This window comes from Struthio camelus, chromosome 25 (genome assembly GCF_040807025.1).
Source record: "Struthio camelus isolate bStrCam1 chromosome 25, bStrCam1.hap1, whole genome shotgun sequence".
In the NCBI taxonomy this organism is placed as follows: Eukaryota; Metazoa; Chordata; class Aves; order Struthioniformes; family Struthionidae; genus Struthio; species Struthio camelus.
The window spans coordinates 3774990-3792916 of NC_090966.1; the positions used below are offsets into that span (position 1 = coordinate 3774990).

General features: G+C 48.0%; 2 protein-coding genes across 7 annotated transcripts in view; one reads left to right on the plus strand and one right to left on the minus strand.

Moving 5' to 3' along the window:
- MRC2 (mannose receptor C-type 2) overlaps window positions 1–3307 on the plus strand; it is a 30325-nt gene extending 27018 nt beyond the window's left edge. For all 3 annotated transcript variants that reach the window (XM_068918713.1, XM_068918712.1, XM_068918714.1), the window contains exons 24-30: window positions 719–957; window positions 1046–1214; window positions 1357–1506; window positions 1827–1946; window positions 2125–2304; window positions 2606–2632; window positions 2959–3307. In XM_068918713.1, the coding sequence (XP_068774814.1) occupies window positions 719–957; window positions 1046–1214; window positions 1357–1506; window positions 1827–1946; window positions 2125–2304; window positions 2606–2632; window positions 2959–3179 (1106 nt within the window). In that variant the 3' untranslated portion in view covers window positions 3180–3307. The remainder of the gene's footprint in view (window positions 1–718; window positions 958–1045; window positions 1215–1356; window positions 1507–1826; window positions 1947–2124; window positions 2305–2605; window positions 2633–2958) is intronic.
- A 6356-nt stretch (window positions 3308–9663) lies between these two features.
- MARCHF10 (membrane associated ring-CH-type finger 10) overlaps window positions 9664–17927 on the minus strand; it is a 34218-nt gene continuing 25954 nt past the window's right edge. For 3 of the 4 annotated variants that reach the window (XM_068918715.1, XM_068918718.1, XM_068918717.1), the window contains one exon: window positions 9664–10270. In XM_068918715.1, coding sequence (XP_068774816.1) covers window positions 10106–10270 — 165 coding nt within the window. In that variant the 3' untranslated portion in view covers window positions 9664–10105. Of the gene's footprint in view, window positions 10271–16996; window positions 17089–17927 lie in introns of all 4 variants that reach the window. The other variant, XM_068918716.1, reaches the window with a different exon arrangement.

Consider the following 17927-nt stretch of genomic DNA (forward strand, 5'->3'; position numbering starts at 1 on the left):
GGGTTCACGTGCCCTTGGGGGATCCGGCCCCGTCCGCGTCGGTCCATGGGGGATCCGGCCCCGTCCACGTTGGTCCACATATTCGTGGGGGATCTGTCCCCATCCGCGTGGGTCCATGGGGGATCTGGCCCCATCTGTGTGGGTCCATGGGGCATGTGGCCCCATCCGCGTGGGTCTGCATGTCTGTGGGGGATCCGTCCCCATCCACATGGGTCCATGGGGGATCTGACCCCGTCCATGCGTGTCTGTGGGGAATCCAGCCCTGTGCGCATGGGTTCACATGTTCTTGGGGGATCCAGCCCCATCCGCAAGGGTCCATGGGGGATCTGGCCCCGTCCGCCTGGGTCTACATGTCCATGGGGGATCCGGCCCCATCTGCCTGTGTCTGTGGGGGATCCGGCCCTGTCCATGTGGGTCCGTGTGTGTCCATGGGGGATCCATCTCCATCTGTGTGTGTCCGTGGAGGATCCGTCCCCATCCGTGTGTGTCTGTGGGGGATCCGGCCCTGTCCGCTTGTCCATGGGAGATCCAGCTCCATCTGCCTGTGTCTGCGGGGGATCCATCCCCGTCCGCGTGGATCCGTGGGGGATCCGTCCCCATCCCTGCGGCCGAGCCGGCCCGTCGGGTGACGCCGGCTCAGCCCGGGCCGCAGGCGCGCGGGGCGAGCGGGGCGCTGCGCTCTGCCCCCCGCTGCCACCGTGTCTCTTTGCTCCGCCAGACCCGTCCCTGAGCCCCCGGCGGACGCCGTCCCCCCCCTCGCCCGCCGGCCCCCTCTTTTACCACAACAGCACTTACCGCATCCTGCAGAAGCCCCTGCAGTGGCACGAGGCCCTGCTGCTCTGCGAGAGCCTCAACGGCAGCCTGGCCAGCGTGCCGGACCCCTACAGCCAGGCCTTCCTCACCCAGGCCGTCAGCGGGCTGCGGGCCCCGCTCTGGATCGGGCTGGCCAACACCGAGGTGCGCCGGGGAGCCGGGGCCGGGCGTGGGGCGGCCCGGCGGGTCCGGGGCCGCCGTAGTCGCCCAACATGTCTCCTTGGGTCGCCAGGGCGGTCGGAGCTACACCTGGTTCACGGAGGAGAGCTTCTCCTACGCCAACTGGCAGGACGGGGAGCCCCAGCAGGCGGCCGGCTGCTCCTACATGGACGCGGACGGGACGTGGCGCACGGCCAGCTGCGACACCAAGCTGCAGGGCGCCATCTGCAAGCTCGACGGAGGTGCGCGGGGCTGGGGAGCGCCGAGGGACGGCCGGGAGGTTTCGGCCGCCCGGCGGGCTGCGGTGTTGAGGTGCGGGGCGGGGCGAGGCGAGGCGTCCTGCTGCACCGGGAGCCACCGCTGAGCCCCATTCCCCCTCCCCAGGCACCCCCCGGACCCACAAGTGGAGCTACAGCGGCAGCTGCCCCAAGTCGCTGGAGGACTCGTCCTGGATCCCCTTCCGGGACCACTGCTACACTTTCCACATGGAGATCACGCTGGGGCAGAAGGACGCCATGAGGAGGTGCCAGAAAGGTACGCGGGGGGCTGTGGTGGCCCTGGGGGGGTCATGCACCCTTAGAAACGAGGGAGGCCGGGGTCCCCTCAGGTGCAAACGTGGCCTCCAAGGGGCCCCGGTCCAGGCAGCGGGCCCCGGTCTACCTCAGCCCTGGTTCCCAAGGGCTCGGTCAACCTTCATCTTTCCTCCTCGTTTCGGGTTTCCTGAGCTCCCAGCCGGCCCGCGGGCTCTGCCCCAGGGAGCTTCACACCCGGACGGCCTGGGGAGAGCCCCGTGGGAGCGCGCCGCCGTGCCGCCGGGGCCGCGGGCTCCTCCCTGACGCGTCCTCCCTCCCCAGTGGGCGGCACGGTGCTGTCCATCCAGGACGAGACGGAGAACGTCTTCGTGTGGGAGCACCTGCAGGCCTACGAGGGCCCGTCCAAGGGCGCCTGGCTGGGCATGACGTTCAACCCCAAAGGTACGAAGGGCGCTGCGAGGTTTTAGCGGGGCTTCGCGGGGCAGGGAGCTGCCGCTTTGAAGCGTCTCCCAGAGCCGCCCCGAGGCAGCATGCGGCACCGCCCCGCGCCACCGCTTTCGGAGCGAGGGCGGAGACGGGGTGCCCCTTGCTCGCCGTGCACAGCGCCTTTCTTGTCCAGGAGGCACCCTGGTTTGGCATGACAACACCGCCGTGAACTACTCCAACTGGGGCCAGCACGACACGGGGCCCAGCATGCTGAGCCAGAACAGCTGCTACTGGATCCAGAGCAGCAACGGCGTGTGGCGCCTGGGCTCCTGCACGAACGTCACCATGGGGGTCATCTGCAAGATCCCCCGGGGTGAGGAGCTCCCCGAGGCGCGTGGTCACCTGCGGTAGGCACGGGGCAGAGCTGTGCCTGGCCGGCAGCATCCCGCGTGGGAGGTGTGGGTCCCGGCCGGCTGGGTCAGCGACTCCGGAGGGCAGGATGAGGCCCCTGGGCGGGGGGGTGACGGCGGAAGAGCGCTGGAGCCGTGTGGACGCGGCGGGACCTCGTGCAGCGTCTGTGCCGGGCCACGCTGGCAGCGGCGCAGGAGGCGCCGGCGGGAGAGGGGACGGGTGCCGCGGCCACGCGCTGATCCGTGTCTTTATTCCCGTTACAGTGGAGGAGAGCAGCTTTTCCCGGTCAGGTGAGTGGCACCGTCAGTCTGGGCTCAGCACCTCCTCCCGCCTGGCCCCAGCGCCGGGGCCGTGAACCGGGCTGGGGGGGGGCTCCGCCACCACGATTGCATTAATAAGGCGAGAAACCATGGGTGCGGGTGGGAGATGCCATCTCCAGGTGGCTTTCGGCTAGGACTCCCCTACCTGGGGGTTGTGTCTGGTGGTGGGTGTCCCCCCCACCCCGCCGCCCGGCTGGGCGCTGCGCCCCGAGCTGGCGGGACCCCTAAGGACGGGTGTTAACGCACGCGGCGAGCGAACGGTCCGGTCCCGATGCCCGTCTCTCCCCTCGCCGCAGCTCTGCCGGAGAACACGACTGCCATCGCGGTGGTGGTGCTGTCGACGCTGGCGCTGTGCGCGCTGCTGGGCGCGGCGGCGTACCTGTACAGGCGGCGGCGGAGCTCCGAGCGCGGCGCCTTCGAGAGCGCCCGCTACAGCCGCACCACCTCCAACCCCAGCGAATCCGCCGAGAAGAACATCCTGGTGTCGGACATGGAGATGAACGAGCAGCAAGACTAACGGCAGGGGGGACGCTGGGGGGGGGGGGGGTTGGGGCGGTGGGGGGGAGGGAGGGGGACGGAGGGCACCGCACGCGCTATCCCCACGCCGCGGGGCCGGGGGGGGGGGCAAGCCGGGGCCAAACGGCAGAAATCGCGGCAGGGGCACGGCGAGGGGCTGGGGGCCGGGGGCCGCCTCGGCGCGCCTTCGGCCCTTCCCGTCCGTCGGGTGGCGGCGGCGGCCGTCGCCAGGCTTGTCCCGCGCCGTCCGCCGGGGAGGTTGTCCGGAGTAGCCGTGGAGGCAGTTTCAGGGTTCAAATTTGAGAGGAAAGTTGATCTCCTTCCCCTCGGGAGAAGGCAAGCGCAGGCCTTCAGGGCCCTGCGATGGCCCCGGGGGCTCGTCCCCCCCCACCCCCAACCCTGAGGAAACGAGCTGGTGTCCGAGAAGACATCCCCTCCTGGGCAAGAGGGCTCCAAAGCCAATCTACCTCCCCGCCGCGCGCCCAGGTCAGGTCTCCCCCCCCCCGCCTTGCCCCCCCCCCAGAGCGCGGCAGCGGCCTCCTGCCTCAGCTTTCCGCCGCTCCGGTTCCCTTCCCGAGTAACCGCGTTGTGTTAGTTCAGCGCCGGAGGCGACCGGCTGCCCGGTCCCTCCCGGCCGGCGCGGCCTCGGCACCCTCCGTCTCCCCAGCTGCTCTCCCGAACTGGAAACGCAACGCGAGCCCTCGGGCGCCCGCCTGCCGCTCGTCGCCCGCCTGCCGCTCGTCGCCCGCCTGCCGCTCGGCACGCGGCCCCCCCCCCACCCCCGGCCCGTTTCCACCAGGCTGCAAGGAGCAAACGTGCGGCGAGCGGCGCCGGCGGTCGAAGCCGGAGGTGCCGGGGGTGGTGGTGGGGTGGGGGGGGGGGCGCCAGCCGGTGCCGCCCGCCGCCCCTGCCCGTCGGTCGGGTCGGCTCGCGGCCTCCGTCCCGGCGGGGTGTAGGCACGGCGCGGGGCTGGTCGCGCTCGCTGCCGGTGGCCTCGGTCAGCGGAAGGGCGGGGTGGGGGCTCTTTCGGAAGTTTTGGTGATATTTCGGAGGTTGGTGGTGTGTGTGGTGTTGTGGTGTGTTTGTTTTTTGTTTTTTTTTTTTTTTTAAGGAAACGATAGCTTTTTGCTATACTGTATTGAGTGCGGGCTGAATATATACCTTCTTTCACAGAGATGACTGGGGTGTTTGTGGTCGCCTGTTTTGCACGTACCCGTAGGTAGGGCGGAGGAAGGCAGCGCGTGGCTAAGCCCCTTCTTCCTCGCTTTTGAGTCGTGCAATAGGAGCCGCGTGGCTTTCCCGGGGCAGGCGCCAGGACTGGAGCTGAGCCGTCCCGCTCCGCCGGCCGGCCGCAGCAGCAGCCCCTTTGCTTCGGTCGGGACAGAGATGCCTGGAGACCGCGAGAGCCGCTCGGTGCTCGCGGCGGGGGGGGGTCCCCTGCGGGCAACGGGCCGCCAAAGAGCCCCTTAAGACGGCTGGAGCGAGCCGGCAGAACCCCTACTGCAGCGACGTTTCGTTTAGCCCTCCGCCTCCGCGATTTTTTTTTTTTTGCGCTAAAGACAATGGGAAGCAACTCGTTTGTGTTACTCCATGGCACCTGCGTGGATTTTGATATCTATTGATGTCACTTAAGCTGGACATTAAGTGTTTAAGAAACTGTTGGGGGGGGCGGGTTGGGGGGGAAACAAGGGGTTGTTGGATTTTTGTTTACTTTTTGGCAACGTCCAGAAGCCGCCACGACAGTCCAGGGCGAGAGACAGGGTGGAGAGCGTGGGGCTGCTCTGCTCCCCTTCCTCTGCCTTGACTTTCTTGGCATCCATTTCCCGAGGGCCTTTCTGCTTTGGAGCTGTTGGAGCGCCGGGCTGGGGCACGCTGGTCCCGGGCGAAACCCTCCTGGATTAGCAGAGCTGCTGGGAAGTCCCAGCAGGAGGTTGAGGTTTAGGGTGGGATGAAAGAAGGGCTGAAGAGCAACGCTGAGGGGCAGCCCGGCAGCGTTGGGGCTCATTTAAAGGCCTGAGATGGGCTCAGAGCCGGGACGGTCGTGAATTACGCACCCCGGAGAGGCAAGAATTGCTAGGGGGGGCCAGACAGAGGGTCCCGTAGCTCAGTGGTGCTGGAGGAATGGCGCAGCCCTACCTGATAACACTTTTTAAGAGTTTTCTTTCTTTTTTTTTTTCTTTGAAAATTTCATTCCTCTTTTCTTCCTCTTTAGTTTCGAGAAGAGAAATCTGTACAAACCAGGGGAAATTCTGTACGAAAGGAATTCTGGCCTCTGTCGGCAGTGATCAGGATGACGGGGAAAACACATATATGGTTAAGTGGTAGCTCTTATCACCTTTAGAATAATGTGAAGAATTGCTTAAAAGGACCCTGTCAATTATATATACACACACACACACACACACACACTCCCACATATATATATATATAAAAAATATATATATATAGTTTTGCATTTTTTTTTACTCTCTGTGGTTTGTAAGATCCTTTTAGAAGCTTGGAAATAAAATTTCCTTCCCCACTTATTTTCTTCCTTTCTTTTTAAAATTTCTCTGGGGCACACAAGACTTGTCTTTCCCTGTGTCCCTAACAGGGACATGTCCCTGTCCAGGGGTGACATAAAGACTGCCCAGGTGAGGGACATGGGTGTTGTATTAATTGCTGCGCATCACTTTGTTGTGTCCCGTGAGTATGCTGGCTGGTTTGGGTTGTTTCTTTCTCAGAAAAGCTGTGGCCATTGCAAGGCAATTATTTTACATACAGAGAAACAGGGGAATGCTGCTATCTTCAGTGCCAAGTCTCTCGAGCACAGACACCAAAGGCCTGCAGCTTCGCCGATGTAGTCAGTACAACACTGCCCACTAGCTAGTGAGGAGCAGCCACACTGGAGCAGTTTAATAATGAATTGATTGGTTTATTAGTTGATTTGAGATGGTGAGAAGAGCTTTAGGGTCAAGGGAGAACTAAGCATATAAAAATACCTCCTGTTGTCTCCATTAGTCAACGGCAAGAACACAGAGCGTGCTTGTTTTATCGTCTCAATAAGGCCGTTTGTTTTATTGTCTCAATAAGGCCATTTGTTTAGCTTCGAAGCTCAAAAAGCAGGAGGGCAGGCATTCGTTTGCTAATCTGGTGGCCTATTCTAGCAAGGAGCCCCTTACTGTCACTGTGAAGGTGCATCGACCATGAGCTTTTAAAAAAAGCAACTTTTCCATGTTAGGTCTGATAGAGTCGCATTGTTGCAACCAAAGCCATGAAGCAAAGCTCATAACTGCTCAGGGGCCGGTTTGATGGTCCAGTCTCCAATAGCGCACTCTCCGTCAATACCGCTTTGTAGGGATGCTGCTTGCTGACCACAGAAATGCAGCTGAGCAGGCTCTTAACCCTCAGCAGCTTTTTGGCCTGAGCTCTGGTAATAGGAAGGATCCTGTTGCCCTTTCCCATGCAGAGCTCGAGCAAATTCCTAGCTCAGGCTGCTTTGAAGAGCTGGATATGGAACATGGACGGTTTCATGCAAGAGAAGGTTCTGACCAGCTGCAGACTGAATTCCTTTGGGATCTGTCCGGGGTGTGGAGGTGAGGACCAGTACAGGCATCTCTTGCCAGTTATATTACGAGTGGTGTCTAAGAAGTAATTTCAAAAGGAAAAATCTCGACTGGCTGCGCCTGACAGCCACTCCTGCTCATCAGCATTTGTACTGCACGGACCAAATTTTGCCTTGGTTTACACCCAGGGGTCTGCAGTGAGCTTTCACAGAAGCACAAGATTTTGTTTTTCTGGGGCCCATCTAAGCCGTAGACATAGGAAGGAACGTAGTCGTTTCCTCTGGCGAAAAACACAGGGCAGGTTCTTAAGAGCAGAAGCTCTAAGAATGTCTTTGAAGGGACAGATTTTTTTTTTCTTTTTCAGAGCACTTCACATGAGAGGTGAAAGAGAAGCTGATGAGTTGGCAGGAGGGTCAGAGAGGGCCATACTGTTTAATTGCAAACAGCAGTGGAAATAATTCTGAGAGACACTACACTGCAATGAGGGAAAGGACATTTGAGTCATCCTCATTCTGGACCCGTAAATGTTTTCAGGTTGACCTGACCTGAATTCAGGTAGGCGGTTTCTGTTCAAAGGAAGTCCAGCAAAACTTGCACTGCTGATTTTAACCAGTGCAGCTCAGAATGTGATTTATTTTTTAATTTAAAATAAATGCAACCTTTGGAGGAAATAGTAGTTTGTAGTAACCAAAGGCCCTTTCTCATGGGAATGAGTCTCCTCCTTTTATCTATGTCTCTAAACTGGAATGAATCCATTTTAAGGGAGTCATTAGAAAATTCCATGATGTCTGGTTCAGCCTAGGTTTATCTGGAGAAGGATACTAAATGGCCTTGTTATTTTAATCCCCTTTAATTTCCCTACTGACTACTTATGTATCAGACAGAAGGGAAGGCGGCACCTCTGAGGCTGGCAACTAGGACACTCTAAAATTAGTCAGCAGCAGGTGTGCTTCCCTCCAACCCCTGGATTGCAGACAAGCAGTAAGGTTTCTGAAGTCAAACTTCAGTTTTATTTTGAGAGCAATTTATACCATGCTAAAAAGTGCAATGCAATGCAGTGATCTTTGCAGAGGACACTGTATTCTACCATATGCATGGACTCGTAGACTCCAGGGTGGGCTTTGTCTGCTAAGTGGAGTCATCTAGGCCGCTCACATAGCCTTAGGCTCCCATTTCAGTCAGTTCTGTTTGATACACTCAGTGGAGCTCAGGGCATGATTAATTCTATAGTCGGTCTAAATTGGGTCAGATGAATGGTGACCTAAGGGGGCTTTTCTCTCAATTGATTAAAAAAGGAGGCTGGGGCAGCTAGCTGAACCGCGTCTGCACTGCACCATGTCTGCCGGTAGGTGAGCTGAATCCTGCCCCAACAGGCTAATTCCCTCAAGTTTGCAGTGACAGCTGAAAGCAGGCCTAAGCTTAGGACTAGTTCGCCAGCTGCACTGAACGCTTTTAGACCTGCACTGAGATGGTCCCAGGATCCAGATCATGTGGGAGGGGAAGCGCTCAAATATATTTGGGAGCCTTACAGGACACCCAGTCCAGCAGCAGTTATGCCATACTTGGCTCTTCTGAACACACGCCGGATGTTTTGACTAGAAGCTACAGGAGGCAACATGGACTGAAAGTGTGAGTGGGTGAGCAGAGTTCTGGGCTGAGTCTGCTCTTTTCCACTCAGATCTGACACAGCATCAAAGCTCAGTAAGATTTAAGCCAGAAAAATACCAAATAAACTTTTAGAAATGAGGCTGGGTCTTCTAAAGCAATTGGAGGGATTTTTTCTTTTTCATTCTAGGTCAAGAAGGGTGCCAAACCGGTATAAATTCTGAATTGGTCAACTGCCTAAATTCAGTTCTGAATTCAACAGTTGAATCATCTGTCCTCTGCAGATTCAGAGCAGTGTTTCTGAAGGTCAGAATTTAGTGTTAAATGTTCAGCAAAAAGAAAGCATTCAGTAGCTCTAGCACATCAAAGACTGGGGATTCCTCAGTGCCACAGAATGCATACAGTGTGTATGGGTTGTGACTAGCAGACACCACCTTTTAAAAGTAAAACTGCAGTTGGCAGCAGTTTTTATTTCAGCCCATGGTAAAAACCGCTACTCTGAAAAGAACCAGTTTGTACAAAATGAGTAACCACAAGATCTTTGTTTCCTCATTCCCAGAGTCCAGCCATAAGTCTGACTCAGAAGTTATTAATCTTTGTTGGATAAGAAGGAATGCAATGTTCTGTGAATACAGTGTCTGCTTAGTAAGTAATTTTATTCAAGAATCTACTAGGTCCTTTTCGCTCTAGCTTGTTATTGGTCATGTAATAAAGTATAGTTCATGTTTAATAATTACCTTCTAATCCACGCAGTTAGTATGTAGTTTATAAGGACCAACTCGGAGACGAGGGACCATAGTCATGAATGTGGATCGTATTTCCAGTGACAGAGAATAACTAGGACAGTCTTAGCAAGCAGCATATGGGAAACTAAGTAGCTTACAGCTTGCAAAATTACACCCTCTAATCATCTGCAGTAAAAGGAATTATAATGTATGAAGTAATACATTTTAAGTTCATTTGGCCCTGAGAAGGTAGGAAGAGTGTTAACAAGACAAGGATTCCGAAGGTTCATGTACAAAGCAGAAAATAAGTTAAAAGGTTTCCTAAAGGAAATTTGTACTGATCAATCTTTTGCTAAGATGCAAATGCTTCTTGCTATATACGGAAGCCTTCAGTCTCTTTCCTAGCTTCCCTTCCAAACAGCAGCAGTATTTTCTAGTTGCTTAACATGGATTCAACTCGGTGTCTTTGGATGTCAGTATTATCCTCTAATTCAAGTCAAAATCTGAGTAAATGGGTTTCTTCTGCCTTTATTCTTCCCATTCTAAAGCAAAGGAAAGACCCTCTTTGTCTGAGCTATGCTAATTGTCAAAGAAAGAGAACAGTCATAAGTAAATTCAAGAACTTTACTGAAAATTTGTCTCAGTCAAGGTGAAGGCAATGCACTTGGATGGTTTGTTGCTATGTGTATCGAATCAACACATGTAAAAGTGTGGTTTGGACCTTTTGGTTGTAAGCTGTGTATTTGATCACATCACCTCATAAGCTCAAGCTCTAATCAGGAGAAATCGTCAAAACCACAGACTGTCAGTATTATATGTGGCTCAAAACACACAGCAAAGGAACCACAGGCATCTCAGTAGCTTGTGATTTTAAAGATTAAAGAAGTTAAAAACACAAAGAACTTACTAGCCAAGTGTTTCCAATTAGGTTAGGCCATTTTAGGACATAATCAATAGAAACACCACGTTGATTTTGCTACTGGTTACCTTGACCTATGTTCTTTTAAAGTAATTACCGGTCAGTGTTTGGACTTTTAAAGACATCACTGGAACTACTGAAAGGACTGTATGACATACATACAATTGTTTAGTTTGGTGTAAAGCAGGAGAAAACACAAGGGGTATAAAAGACATGGAAAAGGGTATTCAAGATAAGAGGCTTCTTGGTGGAATTCCAAGTCATGAGCTGTTTTATCTGTTTTTCTCAGAGCCAGAACCTGTAAATGAAGAAAGACGGATGTTTTAGAATACCTTTCTTCATCAACAGGAAAAATAATCACTGAACTTAACAACATGAAATATCATTGCTTTCTTTTAAGCTTTGAGTCTTTAGGAGTGCTTCTATATCACTAACTAATTAAAAGGATTCTAAGCATGATTTTGTATTCTAAGGAGGGTGTCTGCATAAGCAAGTAATGGCTGTTTCTCCATGGCTTAGACTCTTAACACTGGATAACCTCTTCACAATGAAAGGCAATAAGCTAGTGCCAAAGGCAAATTTTGCTTTGGAGGAGGAATTTCTCACTTCTGGAGTTAATTCCCCAGAGAGAGACTCTACTACCTGCAGGAGGTGGCAGAAGAAATCAGCTGTAATTAACCAACTAGTTACTAGGTGTCACTGTAGCACCACTTGATAGAAGTGAAAGAACCCTCCTTTGGCAAAAACCCATGGAAGTGGAATCAAGTCCAGCAAAGAATCTAAACTCCCTGCAGCTGAAAGAGGTTTGCTGTATTAGATGTATTAAAACCATAAGATCGGAAGTCTTCCTCTAGAGTGAAATAACTCCCTTAGCGTTTAGTATGGTTCCCAGGCATTACTAGACTTTTTAATGCTGTTTATGTATTTTGTTTTTCCTGTAACGGAAAGGTTGAAGTTCAGAAAAACCTTTATTCAGCAACAGCATTATGATTTCATACCTCATGATCATATCCTCAATAAACTCATCTACAAGACAACAGATAACTGTCATTTGTTGGTAAAACATGGATTTAAGATACGCATTCTCATTTTTCTATTCACCAATCCTGGACAATGTCATTGTAATAGAATTTAGAAGGTGAAGGAAAAGTGGCTGCCTTGACCACAAGATGGCAATGCCATGTCTCTGGGGAATACTAACTTCCCAAGGTTAATAAATGATTTATTTGTCAGAGATATTTTCCTTACCATTTTATTCCTACTTTTGAAATAAATAAAAAGTCCTTCCTATTGGCCTTTGAGTCCCTATTCTGTAATGCAAGGCAGCAAGCATTTATATCACAAATGGTGAGTTAATCTCTTATGAGCTCATAATCATTATTTATACAACTTCTCTAAATATGATGTTTACTTTGTTTAAATACTCATTACAAAATCAGAATTGAAACAAAGAAAAATATCTTTGTCATGGATGTATACAGTATAACTTAGAGGTCAAAGTCAAGGTTGTAACTAGAAACTTTGCAGGAAGTAATTCCACAATTACAAGGCAAAGGATAAATGTAAACTGTTACTCTCAGATGAACTGAATGATCCCTAACTTAGCAGGTGATAGCAATGTGCAGTTCAAATAAGTATTTTAAGTACCATTTGAAATTGTTCTTTCCTCCTCATTAATTCATTAAAAAGCAACAAAAAAAGGAAACACTGTTTATGGGAGGTATTCCAGGGTAGATCTTGCTATGTATGAACTTAAAAGTGCTGTAGGAATGAAGAAGACATCCAGTATTTGTCATGACTCATGGTTACATTTAGGGAAAAGCTCCAAGAGAAGATGAGTTTGAAAGGGTGGGAAAAAGGGGGCACAATTTAGAAAAAAAAGACACAGGCCTTTTTCTTTGTTGAAGAACGAAGACTGCTTCAGACTGGTGAAGACTTTTTTTTTTTTTTTTAAATCAGTAGTACTAGCACCTCTGTAAAACGCCTATCTGGAATGTAAAATAAGGTAAAAAAAACTTAAAATTGGGGATTTCTTTTTCCACTGCTTAGTAGGAGGCTCAGCTTCCTTCAGTTTCTATTCTGATAGCCTTCTGAGCTCAGTGGGGCTGACCACTAAAATCCAAAGATATAACATGGTTCTAGATCTTGAACTTTGAGACACTAAAAACAAATACAGTAAGCTTTCTCAAAGGACTAGTTTTCCATTTGCTGTTTGTTCAGACAGTGAATCTAGTCTGGAAAACAGCTTCAGGCTCCTCCTCCATATTTGATGTAGACGTACTCTTTGACATCATAGGGACCAGCTGCGTGAGTAAGCACTCAATTTTCTAACCCACAGAATCCAAGACTGTTTTGCAAGTAAAAGCAAAACATTTTCTTACAGTTTGTGATTACATCTAAAAAAATGATTGCCCTGTGTTACATATGTCGATGTCTTGCTCTTAGCATTTCTCTCTTACAACTGGACGAGTATGTAGAATTTCCTGATCAGTTCAAAGAAAAGAAAAGCCAGTGACTATGTTAAAACAAAACTAGATAAAAACAAAGGCCTTATTAAAGGAATAAAGTCTTTAACAAATAAGTCACCAACCTTCTCTTTGGATGCTCCAAAAAAGCTCATAAATGCTAGTAAAGGCAGCTTAAAATCTTACTGAATCAAATAATTAGGAGGAGTTCTAACACAAAAAATGTGTAACAAAGCAGAGCTGCAATGCAGTAGTCTTCTAAAGAATTAGAGAACGGCTCAAGGGATAGAACTTGTACGCTCGATTTTTTTTTCTTTTCACTTCTTATTGTTTTTATGGGGAAATGCAATTAAATATCTTTACTGTACACTTGGTCTCATGTACATTTTCCTAATTTCTGCAACTTGAATATCCTGAATGTTTTCCTCCCACTTTTTGGATGTTTAATCTGTGTCTCTTTTATATCTAAGTCCCTCTTGCCAGCACATGAGATCTTCCACATTTAACGAGAATAATTAAACAAGAATTTTGTAAAAGTGAGTTTTAAACTCCCAACTTTCATTTTCCTCTGCTCTAGGCTGTCTTGAGTGCTAGAAGAAATGCAACAAAAATTAATAAAGCTTTTCCATATTAATACTGATGAGACATTCAATTTAATGTAGCTAGAAATAGCAAAGAGAATTTTTTTTAAAAAAATCAAATCATGGAAATGCTTAAAAAACAGCACAACTAAGGAAATTACAAGAGTCTTAATAACTAAGATAAAGTAAAGCTTTGGATTACTCTTAATAGCAAAATGACTTCTTGTAAACAAGTAGCTGGTGTGCTGTTAAAAGTTTACTCTATTCATTTATACCTTACTATATTTTTAAAAGACTTGTTGCATTTAAGCAGCTACTCCTAAGATCAATTTTAGATTTCAACAGTATTGATAGCATTATGAAAATCTAAAGTTGCAGTTTAGTTTTAATTATTTCTGATCTTTTTTCAAGTTTGTTGGCTTCAGAAATAAAATTTATACATGGGGAAAAACTGCTACACTTCCAGGCATTTATACTGATTTAACAGTGATTTTATGCTCATAGCCCTCCAACTTTCAGAAGTATTATTGAAATCAAATCTAAGGGTACTATGTTCTTCTGAGATGCGTGTGAGAGAGAGTTTGGCATTTGGATTTGGTATCTTCAATTTCCACGTCAGAGCTGAGACTTTAAAAGAGGAAAGAAGCAAAAACATGGCATATTGCTGAAGCAACTCTGTGCAGTCATTTCAGCTAAAGGTCTTCTGTCTCTTCATCACAGGATGTCACCTAGAGCATAGAAAGTATCTGTAGCCCCTTTGCACTTAGAGTGACATTGGAGGAAGGAGCAGAATTGTTTTCAAAGCTCAAAGACCTCACACAGCCAGAAGCTCATGTGTTTCACTTGCTGTTCCCCATCCCCATCTGCATATTAATGCAGACCTGTATGGGAGGGAAGGTTAAACAATGTGAGCAGCCCAATAGCAGAAGCGCTCTGATGGGAAATCTTTGAACAAATGGGATCAAACACTTATTAACTGTCCATCACTGATGCAGCATGTTTTTTTTTTTTTTTTTTACCTCTGTGCCACCTTTGGTGGATTGCTAGTTTCTTTTTACTGCTATGGTCCATTTACATCAAGCAGGCTGAATCAGCTATCTAAAAGTACACATATTTCAGAAATGAACGTGCATGATTCTATATCAAAATATTTGAATGACTACCTAATGAATGATTTTGAAAAGCTTCACTGAACTACTCCCATGGGTTTGTGTTTTAATTCAGAATTCCCTTTGAAGTGTTTGAAAGTGGTTTTTTTTTTTCATGTTTGCCTCTTACTCACGGACTTCCTTATGACAGTTTTTGACAAGGCCATCTGTAACCTCTGACTACTGCAACTGTGTATCATTTGACACTGAAGCTGTCACTTAAACTGCTGAAGGTTTAAGGAAAATTATGGTAAAGAAAAATTTTCAGCATTCTGTGCTACTTTTCCTCAGTTTGGAGCAAATAGCCCGCACCAGACGAGCTTGGATTATCTTATAGCAGAGGGAGCTGGACTAATTTGGAGCACATTTGACCATGTAATGCTAGGCCATTAGCAGATAATTGAGGTTTTTCAGGAACTGGAATCAGTATTTCTGTCCTGCTCCTTGCTCTGTGCCACATAGACAAACCTTCTGTAACAGAGTCTATACCTAATTCTCTCACCAGTTGGTGTGTTGCATCTGAGCCCAAATTTTAAGAAGCTGAAAATTTTGCCTATATAGTTTCGCCAGTGATTTTAGGTGACACCCTTTGGTCCACTTTTTCTGTAACCAACATGAAGCCTCTTGACTGTGACCCATCTGCTCCACTTCATTTCTGCAACACAGTTATTTACATCTAACCTAGTCATGCCTTCATAGTCCACAGCGAAAGACAAGGACCTCTGCAGCAAGGCTCACGTGACCAGTTTAAGGCGTCTTTCCGAAAGTAAGATGAATCATACTCCAAACTTGCCTTTTCCTCTGTACAGACTATTACAAGAATGTGCCCGACTGGTTTAGATGTTGACATCTTACTGGGAAGTCTAAAATTGCTGAGATTAACCCACCACCACCACTTTTGCCTGATTTCTGGAGGTAGGGAAAATTCTTCACTGGCTTGAGCTGGCGCTGTGGCTACATTCAGCTTTTTGAATGGCGAATGTGAAGCATTTTAAAATGATTTACTATGACAGATACTTAAAATACGAGGTAGCTTGTGGAAATGCCAGGTTCTGATGCACCACAGCCAGGTGGTGTATGTACTACATCTGCAAATGTTATTGTACTTTTCGGCTTCTCATTTGGACTAATATTTCTCAGGGGAAAGCTGTGAGGTTGGTTGTTTTGTTGTTTTGTTCTGTTTCGATGCGTTTTGCCTTGTCTTGTTTTTAACAACACAGCTATAATTAAGCCAGGAAAACCCACTAATTGTCAGTATTATTTTACATTGGACTGGACAAAATGGCAAGATTATAAAGGAACCATAAGAATCCAGTATCCCATAGACTGGCTTCTAATTAAAATTCCTCCCAGCTTCAAGACAGTCAGGACTGAAAGCCACTCTTCCTACAGTTTCAAGATGAGACCGACAAAAAAGTCTTCAGACTACCTACAAGCAGCAAGCCACTGGATCAATAGATGTGACCTTTTTTTAGACCAGCTCGAATACATTCATAATGCTCCAGTGAAGCGATGCTCTATGAATTGAAAAACATCAAAAATGTCATTCCCGAGAGCACTGCAACAACACAGTCCCACTTTCATGTACAGTTTGCCTGAGAATTAACTGAAAAGCTTCATCTGCAGCTTTGCAATTCATGAGGAGCACACTAAGGCAAGAGAAATATATTTTAATTTGACACGTCCATTGTGCCGACCCATGACTTGGTTGCAAATGACAGCACCACAAATGCATTCAAAGTCCTCTGGTCTGCGTGCTTGAAATGAGTGGAATTACGAAGAATCTCTCAAGATGATGGAAATAGCATTTACCTACACCTGAAGAAAGCATTCACATGGTTGAGATGCTTACCATAAGGAGGAGTGCTAGCGAAAAGGTCTCATAGAAACACTCTTTTTCACGCTTAGTTTAAGGCTTGGATCAGGGAGTATGGTTGCTGTGCACTCCCCTACAGATAGAACTAGAAGTATCCATAAAAGTAGATGGGGTTTATGCTTTAAAGTCACTTAGCCTTGTACAGGGATTTTTTTCAAGTGGTACCTATTCTCTGTTTCCCAAAGTCCATAAAGATGTACAGGAAGGTGAGAGGAAGAACAGACAGGACAAAGGGAGCTCACAGCTGCTGTAAACGCAACACTGCGGTAACTAAAAAGGAGACCTCCCTCATTTCAGGAGTGCTTTATCCTATACTTACTTCTTGCCAGTACAACTATAATCAAATGTGCTCAAAGGAAGGCTCACTATCAGTGTGTCTGGTGCTACATCACTGCATCAACACTGCAGTAGTTCTGCGAAAAAGTATGGATGTGACAAGTGTACCCTTATCAATAAACGTCATGTAATTCTTCTAGAGTTCCAATTTCTTTGCAACGCTTCTAGTAGTTACCTTATGCAGCATTCAGTGACTCCACTGCGTCTTACTACTAGAATTGAAATCTTAACATTTAACTCGTTTCAAGAAAATGTTTTTTCTGAAAATTATTTCTGTGTAGGGTAAGCGCAGGTGACTTTTGTCAAGCTGCCAAAAAGAAAACACCTGTATAGCTAATTTGAAGACAAGGAAATTAATGACCTTGTATTAGGAGATCAAGGAGGACATTAGAATCAGGTGTGATTAAGTCCTGTAAAGAAGCAGCTCAATAAAAGTTTATTGGCTGCCCTCTGAAAAGAAAGGTCTGCTTGAGAATGTTTTGCTAGTTCTGTATGGCTTGAAGAGTTTGACAATGAGTGGTACAGTAAGCTGTGCCACGACCAGCAGAAGGAAGCAATGAGCATGAGACACAACTACAAGGTAACTGGAAGCGTTGCTGTCTTTGTTACTTTTCTTACCCTGTTTCTGGTGGCCAGATTGTAGCTCTGTCTCATGAGTTCCCAAACATGAAAAGCAGCACGAGATAGAGATTTGTTAGTTCATTCTGTGCCTGTATGTTTAAAAACAAAGGAAAAACAAAACAAACAGACAAAGAAACCAGTATTTTTCACCCTAGGTGACTTCTACTGACCTTGACAACTGAACTAAACTATATGGATGCTAAAACCTATTACAGTCTTAGGCTATGTTGCACTAGTGATAGCCAACCTAGTGGTGGGGATAAGCTTCACACCTTTTTATCCTTGTGTTCAATATCTTGTATTATGACTGAAAAGCAGGTACCCTGTGGTTATGTGCTAAGTATGCATGTGAGGGAAGCGCACTGCAGGCTGGACTGCCTGACGGGCAGCTAGGATGCTCTGTCACGTGGACATAAAAGGCAACATTTAGTTGTAGATGCACGTGTATGTTCCTGTCATGACCCAATATGTATTGCATGGTTTTGCATTTTGTGTCAGCTATGTAATGGGATGGGCCCTCAAGAAAGAGGCTAGGAGGGGACAATTAATTAATTTAACATGGTGCTGTTCTCGTCCCACATTTGAGACCCTCAGAAAGAAAGCAAGGTAGCATATGAGCTCTGTTTGGCCAGAAGGCTCTGGGTAAGGTATCTCTGACTTAGTGAATGTAATTCACTTGTTAATTCTGAATTATTTTCATAGTTTTATTTTATTTCACGTTTTATTTGGTCATCATTATGACTACCAGCGATCACAGCTACTAGCATATTGTGAAGACTCAAATTTTGAGTACTAGCCTGGGAAAACTTAGGGTTGCCAGTGTAACTGAAATGATAGCTTATTAATTGCCTAGGTCTAAAACTTTCATTCTTTCTTTTTTAATAAGATAAACATTTAGTCTAGCCTCCTGTCTAAAACAGAGCATAGG